This window comes from Canis lupus, chromosome 2 (genome assembly GCF_003254725.2).
Source record: "Canis lupus dingo isolate Sandy chromosome 2, ASM325472v2, whole genome shotgun sequence".
NCBI classification, from domain to species: Eukaryota; Metazoa; Chordata; class Mammalia; order Carnivora; family Canidae; genus Canis; species Canis lupus.
In genome coordinates this window covers 79,662,695-79,678,988 of record NC_064244.1, presented here as the reverse complement: position 1 = coordinate 79,678,988, position 16,294 = coordinate 79,662,695, and the positions used below count along the sequence as shown (strand labels likewise).

The window sequence follows — 16,294 nt, the reverse complement described above, 5'->3', positions numbered from 1 at the left end:
CACACACCCTCCCATCGGATCCCTGGGAGCCCGGTGCACGAGGCTGCCATGAGTCCCTCTGCGCAGAAGAGGGACCAGGGGCTCACGGTGGTGACAGTCACAATGTGGCCCGAGGGGCAGAGCCAGAACTTAGACTTATTTCTGTCTACTTCCCAGCCTGGGCTCTTTCTGCTCAGTGGGGGCTCAGGACAGAGCTAGGGTTCCGTGGACTCAGACACGTCCCCGGGTGGGGGCAGCCCCACCGTCCCGGGGCCTTGGGGGTGTTCTTGCCTCTGAGGTGCCCTCCCTGTGAAGGGGGGGATGAGGATGCGGGACGTGCGGGCTCAAGGCCCCTGGGGTCGATGCCTGAGGGAAGATAAGACCTGGAGGCCCACACAGACCAGGGGGCCCTTAGGGGAACCAAATTCCACCAGGATCCCTTGTGGGACAGGAAACGTAAGCTCAGTGCGGTGGTGGTGGTGGTGGTGGGGCGTTTCACAGGACTTTATGTCTGTGATGCAAACGACTGTCTTTTATTCTGAAATTATTCCTCTGCCCACTTTTAGGTGTGAAAATGTTAGAATGGTGGTGATAGTTGTTGGCAAATTGTTTTATTCATATTTTTCCTTTTTAGCCAAGCACCAAATTTGGCTTATTGGGGGGGGGAGGGCGCACATTTTACCTGTCCATGGAACCTGAGTATCTGGAAGCGTAGTTAGTGTCTTCTGGGGTCTCAGCCCTGCTGCTCCCTCTGAGCACAAGCCCCACAGTCCTTGAGAGGAGAGGGGGAGTCCAGTCCCGGCCTCCTCACCGGGTGCTGTCTGGCCATCTATCCTGTCTGCCTGGCTTTGGTGGAAGGCTCGCTAATGGTGGAGTCAGCTCTCTGGGACCCCCTCACTGAACAGGTCTCTGGCCGCTGCCCTTCTTGTTTATGTCCTCAGGTGTCCCTGTCTCTGTGGGATTGGGTTTCCTCAGGGCCAGTCATCTGAGACGACCCGGGGGCCGAGTGTGCATGGGAGGTGTACACACGTGCCAGCCTTCCACTGTGACTCGGGAGGCTTTGGTGCTCATCTCCTGGGGCTCCCTGAGGGTGTCCCGAGGTGGGTGCTCCCTTGGTGCAGAAAGACGATCAGGGTGGCCAGGAAACAAGCCCACTGGGGAGGCAGCTGAGGAGTGGAGGAGCATTGCCTTTGAGCCTACTTTGGTGGCTAAAGGCTCATATTGGGAATTAGTGGTTTTCTGGGGGGGAAGTTCTGAGATCCCCCCCCCCCCCAGTCTATCCTTGGGATGGCTGGAAGAGTAGATTGAGATGGGGACAGTAAAGTATTGGTGCCTGGCACATTGTAGGTGCTCCAGAAAAGTTAAGTGTTTCTCCTCTTCCTGTCCTCCTGGTTTAAACATTATACGATTAAAATATATATATATATATATATATATATAAAAGTAATATCTCCATTGTAGAAGAGTCCACACACCAAGTGCCCTGGCACCCAGGCAGGCAGGGGAGTGCTATGCAGATGGAAAGACCCTGGGCAGGGAGTAATCCCGAGCTCTGGACTCAACCTGCCAGGGAGTTGCTGTGCAACCCTGGACAAGTTCCCAAACCTCTCTGGGCCTCCCTGTCCTCAATGCCAAATGAAAGGCTTGGACTACGTAAGTTGAGGAGCTAGGCTGCATCTCTGTGTTCCCAGGGCAGGGTCTAGGGAAGGCAAGGGGGTAGCTGGGACTGTCAGGGACAGAGCAGACTTTATAGACAGGCCATTCCCCTCACTATGAGAGGCAGGCGCTTCTCCAGGCTGCAGGGGAGAGGCAGGGGAGGAGCAGACTTTGCTCTCTCTTCTCAGTGGCCCCCAGAACCTGGGGCAGGGATGCTGACATTGGGGTGAGGTGCCGGAGACCGGGGCATGCCTCCTCCTGCAGGATGCCCCTCAACCCAGTGCACAAGGGCTGGGCACGTGTGGCATCACTTCGCAGTCCTGCATTATTCAGAGGAAGCTCCGAGTGCCAGGCCTGCAGCACTGAGAACAGGCCAAGTGCTGCTGAGAAGGGCAGCAGTGCCAGCCCCTGGGGAGCAAGGCGCCCAGGTCACAGCCACACCAACTTACCAACGGCCGTGAGGAAGAGCCCAGCCTGGTCAATGGGCATACTCCCTTCCTCGTCGTAGTAGTTGACAGTGACCTTGGCAGGGAGGGGCGCATTGGGAGGGAGAGAAGAGTAGAGATCACAGATCACGGGCAGGAAGATCTGCAGTGACCACCCTCCCTGACTCATGCCTCCCAGCCTGTCCAGTCAGTTCTCCCCAAACCTCCAAACCCTTTCCTCCAGGAAGCATTCCTGGGTTGATGGGCTGCTTCTCCCAAATTATCCAACACATGGGGAGCTCCCCTCCTCTCAGAGGGCATGCAGGGTCCTGACTGCTTACCTATAGCCCCTGGTGCATTCTGTTGCCTAGGGGGGTCCCCACCCCCCTCTGGTATCTGCCACAATATATGACTCACTCCTGCTGAGCAACCAGGGGGCAGGGCTGAGGTTGTTTTCTTTGAATAATGGCCAGTGCCATCCCTGCCAGGGGGCGCTGGGTGACGTTCATAATTAGAGAACCCGGTGAAGAGATGTCTCAGCTTCACACTTGCCCTGCTGCATGGGCACTCAGCACCCCACTTAATACAGGATGAGGCCAAGGACATTCGGGGCTGTAACTTCTGGTGACTCTAATATATCACTCAGCAGCCCTCAGCTTTAACCTTCCACGACGCCGTCATTCCACGGTCTGGCCCTGAGCTTCCAGGACAGGTGCCACCAGCCACAGGTGGGACCTGAGCACAGAAACGTGGCAAATCTGACTCGAGATGCGCCCTAAGTGTGATACAGACTTGGGATGAGAAAGAACGTACACTAGCTCATTAATTTTTTTTTTTATGTTGGCATCACGTCCAAAGAATACTATGGTGACATATCGAGTTAAGGAAAATACATGACATGACTAAGGAAAATTCACACTAAGGTGAAGCCCACCCATTTCTTCCTGTTCTTTCAGTGTGGCCACGAGGAGCCTGGCACTGACACGTGTGGCTCACGCTCTGTTTGTACCGGACGGCGCTGCTCTAGCCCAGGCCCCGGTTCCCGCGGCCCCCGGAGGACCGCCCCGGCCAGGGTACCTTGTCACTGCTGGCCTCCGTGCTGGCCTGGCTCATGGTGACCCGCAGCGTGGTGCTGGGCGACAGAAGCCAGCGCTGTTTGCCGTTGGTGGCCACCTCCTCGGCCTCCCCATCGCGCACCACCTCCACCCGCACCCGCTCCGAGTGCTTCAGGCTGAAGGTCTGGGCCTCAGCTGGGGCCGCGCTGTAGGGAGACAGAGAGAGCGGGTCATGGGGTGGGGGACCGAAGGGCAGGTGGGACAAGGGGCTCCCAAAAGAGTCCTGGGGGGGGTAGGACTGCAGGGACCTCCCGGGTTGTCAGGTCTGGGGGACCCCCAAGGACCCAGCTGCACCACAATAGCCTGGTAGGGGGGAGGGCGCTTGGTAACCGTAGAGATTCCTTGGGCCAGTCTTGTACCCACTGAGTCAATGTTTGAGGGCAGGGCCTGGGATCTGAATTTTTTTTTTTTTTAAGATTTTAATTATTTATTCATGAGAGACACACAGAGAGGGAGGCAGAGACACTGGCAGAGGGAGAAGCAGGCTGTCTGTGGGGAGCCCGATCTGGGACTCGGTCCCGGGACCCCAGGATCACGGCCTGAGCCGAAGGCAGATGCTAAACTGCTGAGCCACCCAGGGATCCCCAGGGATCTGAATTCTTAACAGGCTCCCTCATGCTTCTGATGCCAGCCATGTAGGGCCCTAAGCATGTGGATATTGAGACCCAGACCAAGAAATGAATCTGCTCCAAAGGCAGTGCCCACCCCCGATCCAGAGTCAGCTAAAGGGCAGGAGGCAGGCGTCAAAGCGCTGGCTTTGCCCAGCAAAGGAGCCTGGAGCTTGGGTCCTCAGGGGGCGAGGGTGGGCTGGCTCTGTCACAGGATCCCTCCGTCCTGCCACACTTTCTATCCCAGCTCAGAGCTCCCCCTCTGAGAGTCATTCCTTGGGGTTCTGGAGTGGTTTTCTATCCATTGGTGACCTTTGGAATTCTCGAGAAGCCATTAAGATTTCAGGGCGGGGAATGGGCTGCTCTGATTGGGTTGCTCTGCACGTGTGTGACTCCCAAATCCACATGCTGAAGCCCTGACCCCAGACCCAATTGCTTGTGCAGATAAGCCTTTCAGAAGGTCGAGTTAAATGAAGTCACGATCACGAGGTCCGATCTGAAAAGACTGGTCGCCTTCTAAGAAGGGGAAGAGAGATGTTTCTCCTTCGCCCTGGTGAAGGCCAAGCGAGTGCAGGTGGGAGAGCAACCGCCTGAGAGTCAGGAAGAGCTCCCACCCCAACCCGACCACGCGGGCCCCTGACCTCAGACTTCCAGGCTCCAGGACTGTGAGAAATACATCTCTTTGTTTAAGCCACCCAGCCCACGGTGTTTGCCACTGCCCAGGACATTGGTATAGGGGAGGTGACAGGAAGGACAGGGAGACTGGGGGAGGACGGTGCCCAGGGCGGACAGTTTTGCTAAATCCAGCCCCCCGGTCTGAAGATTTCCAGAGGCTAAAGAGGGCTCAGAGGGATTTAGGGGGGATTCTCATGGGATTTGGGACTCAGACATAGGTACAAATGTCTGCCTCAAAGACACATCTGCTCTTCCGAGGGCCTGGTGCTCCTGGGTCCCAGAATAGTTCTCCACTATGATTAGGCATCAGAATCGTGAGGGGGTGCAGTCTAAATCTCCAGGGCTTTCTTTTTTAAGGCCGGAGATTTGTGGATCCTTTCCCTGGAGAGTCTGGCCGGCAGGGCGGAGGTTCGGCAGGGGCAGCTGAAGATGTGAGCAGTGGCCAGGGGTCAGGTGAGAGGTTTACACCAGTGGTTCTCAAAGCTCAGGAGCATTACCTGGAAGGCTCGTCTCCCCGCAGATTCTTGGCCCCCTCCTCAGAGTTTCAGATTCAGTAGGTCTGGAGTGGGGCCTGAGAATTTGCGTTTCTACCGTTTTTAGGAACTGTTGGTGATGCTGGCTCAGGCCTATGCTTCGAGAACCACTGGTCTAGACATTCAGCAGTGCGGTCTGCTGGTTAGAGCCCGGGGGTGGCCAAGGCCATGGGTGGGAGTCAGGCAGGGTCTCTCTGGCCCAGGCCACAGGCTGCAGGGGCTGCTGGCAAAGCCCACTGGTCTGGGACACTGTAGAGAGAGTGGGCAGCGGCCTGACAGTCCACACCCGGGGCTGGGAGAGGAGCTTGAAAAAGAAGCTCAGGGCCACTCTGTTTCTCGTCCGTCTGCCCCCTTCTCAGTCCATCACGGGGCCACGGGGCTGGTCTGAGGCTGGACACTTGTTGGCAGTGGTCGGCTGCCATTTGTCCATACCCATCTTTGGGAGAAGTGGGGCCTCAGTAAAACCCTAGATTGGGGATACTTTTCCATAAGATGTGGGTGTGAGCCCAATTTTGCCACTGAGCTGCTGAGGGAGATGGGAGTGTGCTCCTCGCACCTTCTCAGTGTCCCTCTGCTGACCTAGAAGACACCCACCCACCCACCTGCTGTCCTACAGGCTTCATCCCTCATCCCTCATGGGGCAAGGGCTGCATTTAGTCTTAGGGTGTTGCCATGGGGTACCTGCTCTCCTCTGGAGTGCAAGTCCCTAAGGCCAGGGTCTGGCCCCTTCCATCTCTCCTCCTCCAGAGTCGAGCACAGGGCTGGCCACATTACACACCCCCCAACAAAGAGGGCAGAGCTGAGCGGGATAGAGGTGAGCCTTTTAGAAGCGCCTGGCAGCAGTGCCCAGACGGCACATGCATAGAACGCTGTCAGGTGGCACATAGATGCACAATCAAAAAGGAGATTTATGTATTTATTAAATGTATTATCTTCTATGGCAACTGGTAAAGAATCGCCACTTATGGTAATGATAAAAGATCTCCATTTATTTATTTTTGAAAGGAGGCTCCGTGCCCAACGTGGGGCTCGAACTCATGACCCTGAGATCAAGAGTCACATGCACTTCTGACTGAGCCAGCCAGACCCCCACCCCCATAAGATCTCCACTTAAAGTAATGAAATATGAGTCGATGTAAAGAAAAGTGTTAAGTTATTAGTGCTACAGGTGGAATACGGCTTTCAGAAGAGTCACGAGTCTGAGCAATGGTGGGTGGGCTCGGGTCAGGGAAACAGGCCTCTCTAGTGGAAGTCCCAGCTTTGACCATCAACTTGCTGGGTGGCCTCGGGCAAGCCGCTTTCCCTCTGTTTCACCGAGTGTAAAATGGGGGCACAGCACCAGGTAGGGGTGGTGGCTGGTACCCGGGCAGCTCGGAGGGGGCAGGTCCCGGACACAGGGCTGAGGAGGGGGACATGGAGAAGCTGGGGATCTCTTGCCTGGGCCCCCCTCCACTTTCAGCAGTGCCTAACTGGGACTTCACCTGGTTTTATGTATTGGGTTTCTGCATACAGTTCTATTCAGAAAAAAATGCTCTAGAAGCTGGCAGGCAGGGCAGGATGAGTCTTAAGACTCGACTCAGACCCTAGCGGCTCTAGATGATGCTTCCTGTCACCTGTGTTCCTCTCGGCAGCGAGAACCTGGAGGAGGCCCCAGAGGCTCCGGGGGTTAGCGTCTGGTCCACATGGGAGCTCCGGAGCCCCACACCCTCCTACCCCAGCTCCAGCCCTGCTCTGAGCAGAACAAACAGCTCTCCTTGGGGCGGCTCTAGCAGAAGCAACAAAGGCACCATTGTCCCCTGCGGAGCCTGCCAGAGGCCTCCCGGGAAGAACCTCTCAGGACTCATCCCCCAGAAACCGGAGAGCCAGGGGCGGGGGCACCTCGACTGTCCCTGGAGGCTGCAGGGAGGGGGTCCAGGATGGTATCGAGGGAGCCAGCGGGGACACAGGCAGGGGCCGTGACAGTGGCCATGGCTGCTGAAGATACTGTGCATAGGACAGGCTGCCGGTCCCTGGGACCACATGGTTCCCAGAGCCCAGGACAGGGCCACGCTCCATACAGACTTGGGGGAAACGAATGAACGATGGATCCCATCCTTCCTGGTTTCCCAAACCGTATTACTAGAAGGATCAAGAAAAATGAAACCCGATTGCTTGTTGGCTTGAAAACACTCAGTAACTCCTGGTGCCAGCCGATACAGCAGACACTGGTGCCCGTCCGGTGACATTCAGCCACTGGGCCTCAGCTTCACCCTCCAGCCTCATCCCCCCCGACGCTGCTCCAGCTCACTGTACACTCTGCACAGGTGGTTCCCTCTGTCCTTTCCCCTGACTTCTCTACCGGGCAGCGACCAGCCCTCATAAAAGACCCAGCTCAATCCACTTGTCTCCATCCGTGTTTTTTTTCCCCTTGTGGCTGTTGGATCCCAGAAGGTGGGGGTTGTCTCTTTTTTCTCTTTCAGCCTCCGGCCCAGTCCAGGCCCAGGGCGAGTACAAGCATTGGCTGAAGGAAGGGCGGGGAGAGCAGGGCTTGCTCATGTGGTCACTCACGCCCTCAACACCTACTGACGGAGCACTTACTATGTGCCAGGCCCAAGAGAACCGGCTCCCCGGGCCCACGGAGCACGTGTTCTAGGGGAAGAGAGAGACGTTCAGTGGACTACACAGCGGATGACAATGCGGCTTTGGCTGTGAGAATGGCTCTACTATAGAAGCAGGGAGTGCCTTGAAGCCCTGGCCTGCAGGTCAAGGAGGGCTTCCTGGAGGAGGTGGCACTGGAGCTGAGGTCTAACCCTGGACTCTGAAGGACAGCAAGAATTAGCTAGACCAGTGGATCTTAGATTTGGAGCGTGCATCAGCATTACCTTAAGGGCCTCGTAAAATACAGGTTGTGGGACCATCCTGTCTCTGACTCGCTGCTCTGGGGCGGAGCCTGAGACACGTGGTTTACATTTCTTTTTCTCCCCTAGATTTGCAGAGGAACAATCGACAAATATAATTATATATATTTAAAGTGTCCAGCATGATGACTTGCTATATATCCACATTATGGAATGAAACCGCGTTCCTTTCTTTTCTCGGTTTTGTAACTCATTTGATGGCAAATTAACAACGGTTACCTTCAAAAGTTATGACCCCAAACGTGCTATCATTTCTCGAGGGTGATCGGATACCTGGAATCATAGACAACTTCCCACAGAAGAAGCTCGATATAAGTCAGAGTTGGTGTATCACCAGCATTTATAAAACCCGGCCTAGGGAGGGAACGAGAACCGGCGACACATGCACGGTCTTAACATAGCGAACATTTAGTCTGGAAACTGTGTTTCTAACAAGTTCCCAGGTGCTCCTGCTGCTGCTGATGTTGCTGGTCCAGGGACCATAGTTTGAGAACCAGCGAATTGGACAAAGAGAGGAGGAAGAGGAGCAGAGATTTCCAGGCAGCAGGGACAGCCTGGGTGGGGGCCGAGGTGGACATCAGCCCGGGGCGTTGGAGGCAGCGGGGATCGGTGTGGCCGCAGTAGGTGAGCAAGGGGGAAGGAAGTGGCAGGAGGAGAGGACTCGGCTCGTGGCGGGGAGCTGGCCTTTCCACCTGAGGGCACTGAAGGCTTCTGGACTTTTTTTGGGGGCGGGGGGTCATGGTTGTTTCTGCACTGCAGGCAGATCACCCAGATGCAGGGTGGGGCATGCATTTCAGGAGAGCAACACTGGAAGTGGGGGACTGAGGGCGAAGGTGACCGCAGCGTCCGGGTGAGTCATGACAGTGGCATGGGACGCGGTGGTGGCCGTGGAAATGGACGGAAACGGCCAGTTGGTTGGTGTCAAACACAGGCGCTTTGAGCAAGACTGGAAAGCAGTGTCAGGGTAGAAGAGGATGTTTACTGAGTCTGGCCCAAGGGAACAGGCTCTGTGATCTAACATCTGCTCAGCCCCGCACATGTCCCATGGCCTCCGGGGAGCCAGTCGGCCTCTCCGGTCTTCACTCACTCGGTGGTGAGGGTCACCAGCTTGGCCTCGCGGGGCTGGGGTGCCCACTCAGCCGCAGACTTGAGGGCATGACGTGTCTGCTCCTAGCTGGCGCCTGGCCCTCTCGGCTTATCCATCTGTCCCGGGCCTCGTTAACACCAGCCAGGGATCACCCCGCCTCCCCCAGTGAACCCAGCTCCTGGCAGCCTGGGTGTGACATCCTGCCCTCGGGTCTTTGCAGGAGTCTGAGGGGGTTCGTGGGTGCCAACCTGGCATGCAGGCCCATGGCGAGCACCCTCAAGGGGAGGGATGAGGGGAGGAAGGCAAAGCCTCAACTTGGCAGGATGGGGGCTGGAGCCCTGAGGTGGGTAGCTGCCCTGGACGGGGGATGCGGCTATCTTCAGCCGGCCCCCCTTCTCTGCCTGGTGACCTCAGCCGCCTCTCACACCAGGCTTCCAGCTGCCCGTCTCCTTACGGCAGAAACAATCTAATCTGCGGTCACTCCCTCCCCGGACACCTTCAGTAACCCCCCGCCGCCTGTGTAACAAAGTCTAACACGCGAGCCTGGCAGTCGAAGCCCTGGTTTGAGCTCACTGACTCTCAGCCCTACACTGTAGGCCACTGAGTCTGTGCCCTTTCTGCTCCCGTGTGTCCCAACTGCCCTGCCAGGTACCTCTGCTCCCGCGTGGAATGACCTGGTCACACCGTGAACCCCTGTCCCTCCTTACAGCTCAGTTGCCACCTCCTCCAGGAAGTCTTCCCTGATCCCAGCAGCCAGGACTCCTCCCTCCCTCCCCTTTGTTGGTGCTTTTAACGGCCCCTAAAACAAATTCAACATTTCTCTCCCATGAGTGTTATGGATGCTTTGAAGCCAAAGCTCATTATTGTTTTAATAATGTTACAATAAGCCCAATACGAGTTCACGATAATGACTTTCTGAGGATTTAGCATGTGCCAGGGCCACCCGATCTCAGGCCATCCTTTTGAAACCCCATGAGGTCTGTATCAATATCATCCCCTTCTACAGATGAGCATGTTGAGAGCTGCAGAGAGTGAGCACCTGGTCCACGTCTCAGAGACAGTAGGGGCAGCTCGTGAGGTAAACTCAAGCTCTCTGAGCTCCATCCCAGTCTGGCTGCTGCCTTCCTGGGGGAGGATCCAGACCTTACAGTCTTCCCTAAAGGTCCTCTACTGGAGGGTGCGGGGATGTTGGGCCTGGCTCAGGAGCGGAGCAAATGAGAAGCCCTTAGGAGCCTGTAGAGCCCCCTACTTATTTTGGAGGTGGGGTCAGGGGCCCAGAGGAGGGACACCAAAGGCTTGGGTGAGTGACCTAGATAGGCAGGCTTGAGCCCATCACAGCCTGGCCACGGAGCCTGGCACAGTGGGCAGGCAGTGCTGCCTCTGAAAACTGGCCACCCTCACGGTCTCACAGGTGTCACCAGCTGCGGGGTGACACAGTGGTGAGCCTCTGCCACCGTGCTCCCCACCTGATGCAGGGCCCTCTGGGCAGGAACGGAAGGCTCTCGGGAACCCCAGCTCTGCAAGTGGCTGGGGGCTTGACACACAGGGTACTGGGTCCTCCTTAGGACCCTGTCACTCCCCAGGAACCAGCCCGAAACCAGAGCCGAGGAACAGCTCCTGGCAAGACCTCCTTTTTAGGGTTGAGAGCGCTGGGTGCTGCCCTAATTTATGAGGCCACCTGACCTGGCCTGATTCCTCCCACCGTCATTCTCTCAGGAGCAAGCGCCACTCTGGCCAAGCTCAGCCACATGCCTTTGACCTTCCACTGGCCAGTCCGACAGTGCTCATCCCTTGAGGCTGGGGGTGGAGAGCTCAGCCCAGTGAGAGGCCAATCTACATGCATCACTGGCCACCTCCATCCATTCATTCAATGAAGGAGCCCTTCATTGACTTGAGGGCTGGAGGTATATGGGAGCAGGGAGGGCAGCGGGCGTGGAGGGGGACACACCCCCAACATAAGTCCCAGAAGGCAGCCTGGCAGAGTGGTCAGGGGCCCGGGCCCGGCACTGCCACCATTTACCTGCTGTGTCAACTTGGACAAACATTCTTTATCTCAGTTTCCCCAATTAAGGGGGCATAAAATTGTTGTGAGGTCTAAACACATGTAAATTATTAAATGCACGTGAGATGAGCACAGAGGGCGTTAGGAAGGCAGTCTGGGACAGAATAACTGTTCAGTAAACGCGAGCGAGTAATAGTAAGTAAATAAGATCTGCAAGGAAGAAAAATGGTACAGAGGTGGAGTGCCTGGGCCGCGAGGTAGGGCACCACGAAACGAGGGTAGTGACGAATGCTGCTCAGAGGGGCTGACGTCTGCGCTAAGCCTTGATGGATGAAAGGTCAGGCTTGCAGGAGTCTGAGGAATAGTACTCCAGGCAGAGGGACGAGCACATACAAAGGTCCTGTGGCACGAATGAGCTTGACCACTCAAGTGCTAACAGCATCCACCATGTGGCCAGAATGGAGTGTGTGCAGGGTAGTCAGTGAGAGATGGGATCGGTGAGGCAGGGGCTGACCCTCTCCGGGAAGGGGGACACCATGGCACCCCACTTCTCTAATGCTTCTAACGGGATCACAGACCGCCCCCCCCCCCCATCATCATTCTCCTAAGGATGCTTTCTAAAATACTCACACTAACCAAGGGACAGGGAAGAAGTCTAAGAGGAGTCCAGGGAGTTAGATGGTGAATTTTGATTCTCCAGGCTCTTCCCAAAGGTGGGGTACGTATCTGTCCTCCTCCCCGTTTTCCCAGCATTTTCCTAAGCCCGCTCCTCCTGCCCTGATACCCTCTTCCCATCTGTTGCCAGAAAGTGATGGGCGAAACCCAGTCAGGAAAAATGGCTGGTCAGCCTCTGCCTCGGGGCATCCCGGGGGCGGGGGGGGGGGGCGGGGGGGATCACTCCCACCTCCCATCTCATCCTGAGGTCAAGTGTCACCAGGAAAATGCTGTGCAGAGGCAAGAGACAACCGTGAAGGTCATCCGTGCCCTGAAGCTCCTGCAGACTTTAGGAAAGAGATCCTGACCTTTCTCCACCAGACAGAAGGGGACACCTCTCACTCCCCCCTGGGCAGATGCACAAACCAAGGGAGGGACAGGAGAAGCTGTCTTCACGGGCCCGTTTGTGGGTCAGTGGGACAGTCAGGCACAGAGTGATCGCCCCCGTAACTTGACTCCAAGGCTGCCCTTCCTCCGATCCCTCCCGGCTCCGGGGGTGTCTCCGCAGAGAAACCAAAGGGGAGAAAGGAGGGTGAAGCCAGCAGGGAGAAGCCACTCGTGCTGCGCCCCCTCCAGCTTCAAGCCTAAATCAGATAGGGACCTGGGCCAGCCCCAGGGAGGAAGCAGCTGCCAGGTAAAGGGACCGTCGGGGGAGATGGCGGCGTTAGGCAAGGCGTACATGTGCCAGATCTAAGATGCTTGGGGGAAGGAAACAGCAAGTACCTTTAACAACTGTCACAAAGTAAATGTCTAGAGAAAAAAAAAAAAATCCTGACTTCCTTTTTTTCTGTGAATTTACTCATAGTTTACTGGAAACTAGCCCTCAGAATGTGCCCAGGTTGGGGCATCTCCCCCAAGGGGCCGGTGTGACTCAGGAGACCCACCAGACGGTCTGCTGAGGAACGGGGCAGGCGAGGTCCCCCCTGGGCTGCAGGACGGGGAGTCATGTGTGCATCTCAGGAAAGGCGGCCCACGCCCTTGGGAAGGAGGGGGGGTGGGTGCTGACATCTGTTCACTCACTCGGGAGGTGAAGAGGCCAAATATACTCCCTTACTAACAGGGCATAGGGTCCACCAGGCCTTGTCGGAGACCCCGGGGGGCATCATGTGGGGTCTACAGTTGGAACCTGTGCCTGGGTCCAAAGGACTCCGTGGGAAGTGCGGGGCTGAAAGGGGGTGGGGGAAGCGAGTATGGGCAATGGAGGGTGCAAGAGACGCAGGCCGGCCGAGAGGGTCACCCTGTTCAACTTGCTAATTTTAAAGTCACACAGTGGAGGTTAAGAGCGTGGGCTCTGGGGTGCCTGGGTGGCTCAGTGGTTGAGCCCTTGGCCCGGGGCCTGATCCTGGAGACCTGGGATCGAGTCCCAGGTCGGGCTCCCTGCAGGGAACCTGTTTCTCCCTCTGCCCGTGTCTCTGCCTCTCTCTCTGCATCTCTCATGAATAAATGAACAAAATCTTAAAAAAAAAAATTAAAAGAGCATGGGTTCTGAGTCAGATCTGGGCCCGAGTCCTGTGTGACATGGGGGCACTAGTCTCACTTCTCTGAGCCTTGCTTCCCCATCTACAATATGGGATAATCTCAGCGTGACCCCCAAGGTCTGTGGTGAGGAAGACACAAGATAAGGCGTCTGGTTTCTAAGTGCTCACTACTATCCCTGCTATTATTAATACTGACGCTAGCTCTTACTGCTACAGATGCCAGCGGCGACAGGAGCAGTCACAGTCCCGTCTCCTTCGTTCTGGAAGACGCTTCCTTCTAATAGACCAGTGGCTCTCAACGGGTGGTGATTTTGTCCTCCTGCCAGGTGTCCGATGGCAGGGGGGCTGCTCCTGGCATCTGGGGGTGGGAAGCCAGGGCTGACGCTAAACACTGTACAAGGCCCAGGACAGCCCCCCATGACAGAGGATTATCTGGCTCCAAATGCAGTAGCGCCGGGGTCAGAACCCCTGCTCTAGGCCTGTCCTGTTCAGGACATGTGGATATCACGCTAAAATTCAGCGAATCTGCCTGGAGATGTGCCGTAAGTATAAAATACATGTTGAATTTCAAAGGCTTAGTATGAAAAAGACAATGTGAACTATCTCATTAATCATCTTTATATTGATTATATATCGGAACGCTAGTATTTTTGGATATACTGGTTTAAATAAAATATACTATGGAAATTAATTTCAAATATTTTAATCCTAAAAAATGTGGCTGCTAGAAAATTAAAATTTACACAAGTGGCTCTGTTTGTGGCTGGCACTCTCTTTCTGCTGGACAGTGCTGGTCTACACTGCGCTCCTTCTCTTGGGGGTGGTGGAGTCTTCAGTGAAGCGCAGCTGGGAGATGTGGGTCGTGGTGGCAGTGGCCGCTTTCTTGAGAAAGGACAAAGGGATCATCACACCTCTGCCCCCTGCCAGAGGGAGGGTGAGTCCACACCTCCTCGCTCAGTGCCCCTGCTGGGGCTGGGCCTCTCTCTGCCAGGACAGGGGAGGGCAGGAGGCCCGAGCCCGGCCCCCCTCTTTTCTCCCCATCCCCCCACTGGAGGCACCATGCCAGCAGTTTGGGCTGAAGCAAAAATGCCCCAGTGAACAAACAGGCTGGTATAGGGACAGCTGAGGCTTACAGACCTGAGTGCACTGGCTCCCAGCCCACTCCCTGGCAGTGCCCAGTTTAGGACTGGGGGTGGGGAAGAGAGGTCTGGACCACACTCCCCTGCTGTGTTATGACCCTCATAAACCACATTTGAGGTTTCCATGTGGACGACTGAGGCCAAGGGCAGATGAGCAGAGAGGGTCCCTGGTCTGTGTGGTGACAGGGCCCTTTGCCCTCACAGGAGGCTGGGGCCTAATGGTATCGGCATGGCCAGTGCCTGCTGAAAAGGTGGCAGGAGACTGGCTGGGCAGGGCTGCCAGGGCCACAGGAGGTGACAGAGAGGATGGGCTGGGGAGGGTGTGTGAGAAGACACGGGGATGGGATTTGGTGAGGGCCTGGGGGAGGCAGCTGTGCTCCAGATGACAGAATGACTTGGAAACGATAAGCCACGTTGGCACCTCCAGCTCAGCTCAAGGCACAGAGAGCTTAGGGGAGCTGCCCAAGGGTATCAGCATGGGATCCCACCTGAGAGTCCTGAATGCTCCCCTCGTCAGCACTGACCCCTCCCCCTCTGGCAAGGGGGAGCATTTCACATGCTCTGATTGAATGTTCATGATCCTGTGGGGACCCTCTGCACCCCTTTACTCACACCAGCCACACCTTCGCAAGGATGCCCCACAGAATACCGGCGGTGGACCACTGACTTGCCCGCTTCCTGGGTGCCGGGGGCAGCGGGGAGGGGCATGACCTCAATTCCCCCACCCTGTGTCCTGCCTCCGCATCAGAAATCCTACACTCCACCAAAGTTTGGGCGCAAGAGAAGAGGGGGAGGAAACAGGGTCCAGAGTCAGGGGCGGCCTTCTGCCAAAGACCCTGCCTCTGCACCCTCCAGCCTGGCATATCAAAGTCCTCCCCAGCCCCAGGGTGAAGTCAGGGGAAGGCATTCGGGGACAAGCAGCTCACAGCCAGTGCCTGGGGACAGGCCACCAGCAGCAGCCCCCACTGGGCGAAATTGGAGCCTGAGTATCCCCCAGGGCCAGATCCCGCCCCAGGGCAGCTCCCCTCTGGCCTGGCCCCAGCCCGCATCCGGGCAAATCCTGGAGGAAGCTCATCTGAGGTGGGTGGTGAGTCAGAAGGGTCTGAGGGGAGGGGGAGGGTGGAGGGGAGAGGAAGGGGGAAGAGCAGGGGTCCCCTGGGGTGTCCTGGGAGAGGGCCTGGGGAGGGTCAGCCCAGGGAAGACTGGGGTCCAGGGGAGGGGCTCTGGGAAAGGAGAGACGACGGAGCTGGGTCTGTGTCAGGGTCTCAGGATTTCGGGGAGGCTGCCAGTGTGGGGGCGGCCAGGTTTCTGGGTGTCTTAGGATTTCTGGGTGCAGGGGCCTCGGGATGAGGAGCAGCTGGCGCTGGAGGAAGGCGGTCGCGTCCCCAGCCCCGAGGAGGGCCTCCGGGTTTCTGGGGCCGAGAGGGGGGTGTCGGGCCGCGGCGGGCCCCCGCTCACCTGTACACATCCGTCCAGAGGTAGGTACCCAGCACGTACACCGCCTCGACGCGGCTCCCGTACTGCAGCCGCACGGTCCTCTCGCGCAGCATCTTCCCGCAGCGCAGAGCCGGGCCTCGCTGGTCGGGGTCGGGGTCGGGGTCGGGTCGGGGTCGGGTCGGGGTCGGGTCCCGCCGGGGCACCTGCCGGAGCACCTGCCGCACAGGTGCGCCCACTCCCGCGGCGGCGGCCCCGCGCTCCGCCTTATCTAGGGCCGGGGGGCGGGGCGGGCGGGCGGCCTCCTCGCGCAGTGGGCCGCGGGCCCGTCCGTCAAGCGTGGCCACGCCCCTCGCTTCCCGCCCGCGCCCCCCGCCCCGCCCCCGCCCGCCCGCGACCCGGGTGAGGTCGGCGGTTGCCAATTTCCTCCCTCCCTCCCTCCCTCGGTTGCTTCGCTCCCTCGGCTCCCTTGCCGTGGGCTCCCGGCCACCGGGCCCAGGACGCAGGGCCACTGCCCCCTCCGGGCGCCCCCAGCTTTTCAGGGCGGATCGT

The 16,294-nt window shown here is 57.5% G+C and overlaps 1 protein-coding gene and 1 non-coding gene across 2 annotated transcripts in view; both read right to left on the bottom strand.

The window, feature by feature from the left end:
- Positions 1–15,992, bottom strand: part of PADI2 (peptidyl arginine deiminase 2) — a 44,398-nt gene extending 28,406 nt beyond the window's left edge. Inside the window, exons 1-3 of the mRNA XM_049106757.1 lie at positions 15,767–15,992; positions 3,138–3,321; positions 2,085–2,157 (exon numbers count right to left, since the gene is read on the bottom strand). Coding sequence (XP_048962714.1) covers positions 2,085–2,157; positions 3,138–3,321; positions 15,767–15,858 — 349 coding nt within the window. The 5' untranslated portion in view covers positions 15,859–15,992. The remainder of the gene's footprint in view (positions 1–2,084; positions 2,158–3,137; positions 3,322–15,766) is intronic.
- LOC112660731 (small nucleolar RNA SNORA72) lies at positions 8,214–8,339 on the bottom strand. The gene has a single exon (XR_003137168.1). It is a non-coding gene; the product is annotated as a small nucleolar RNA SNORA72 (small nucleolar RNA).
- Positions 15,993–16,294: the final 302 nt, after the last annotated feature.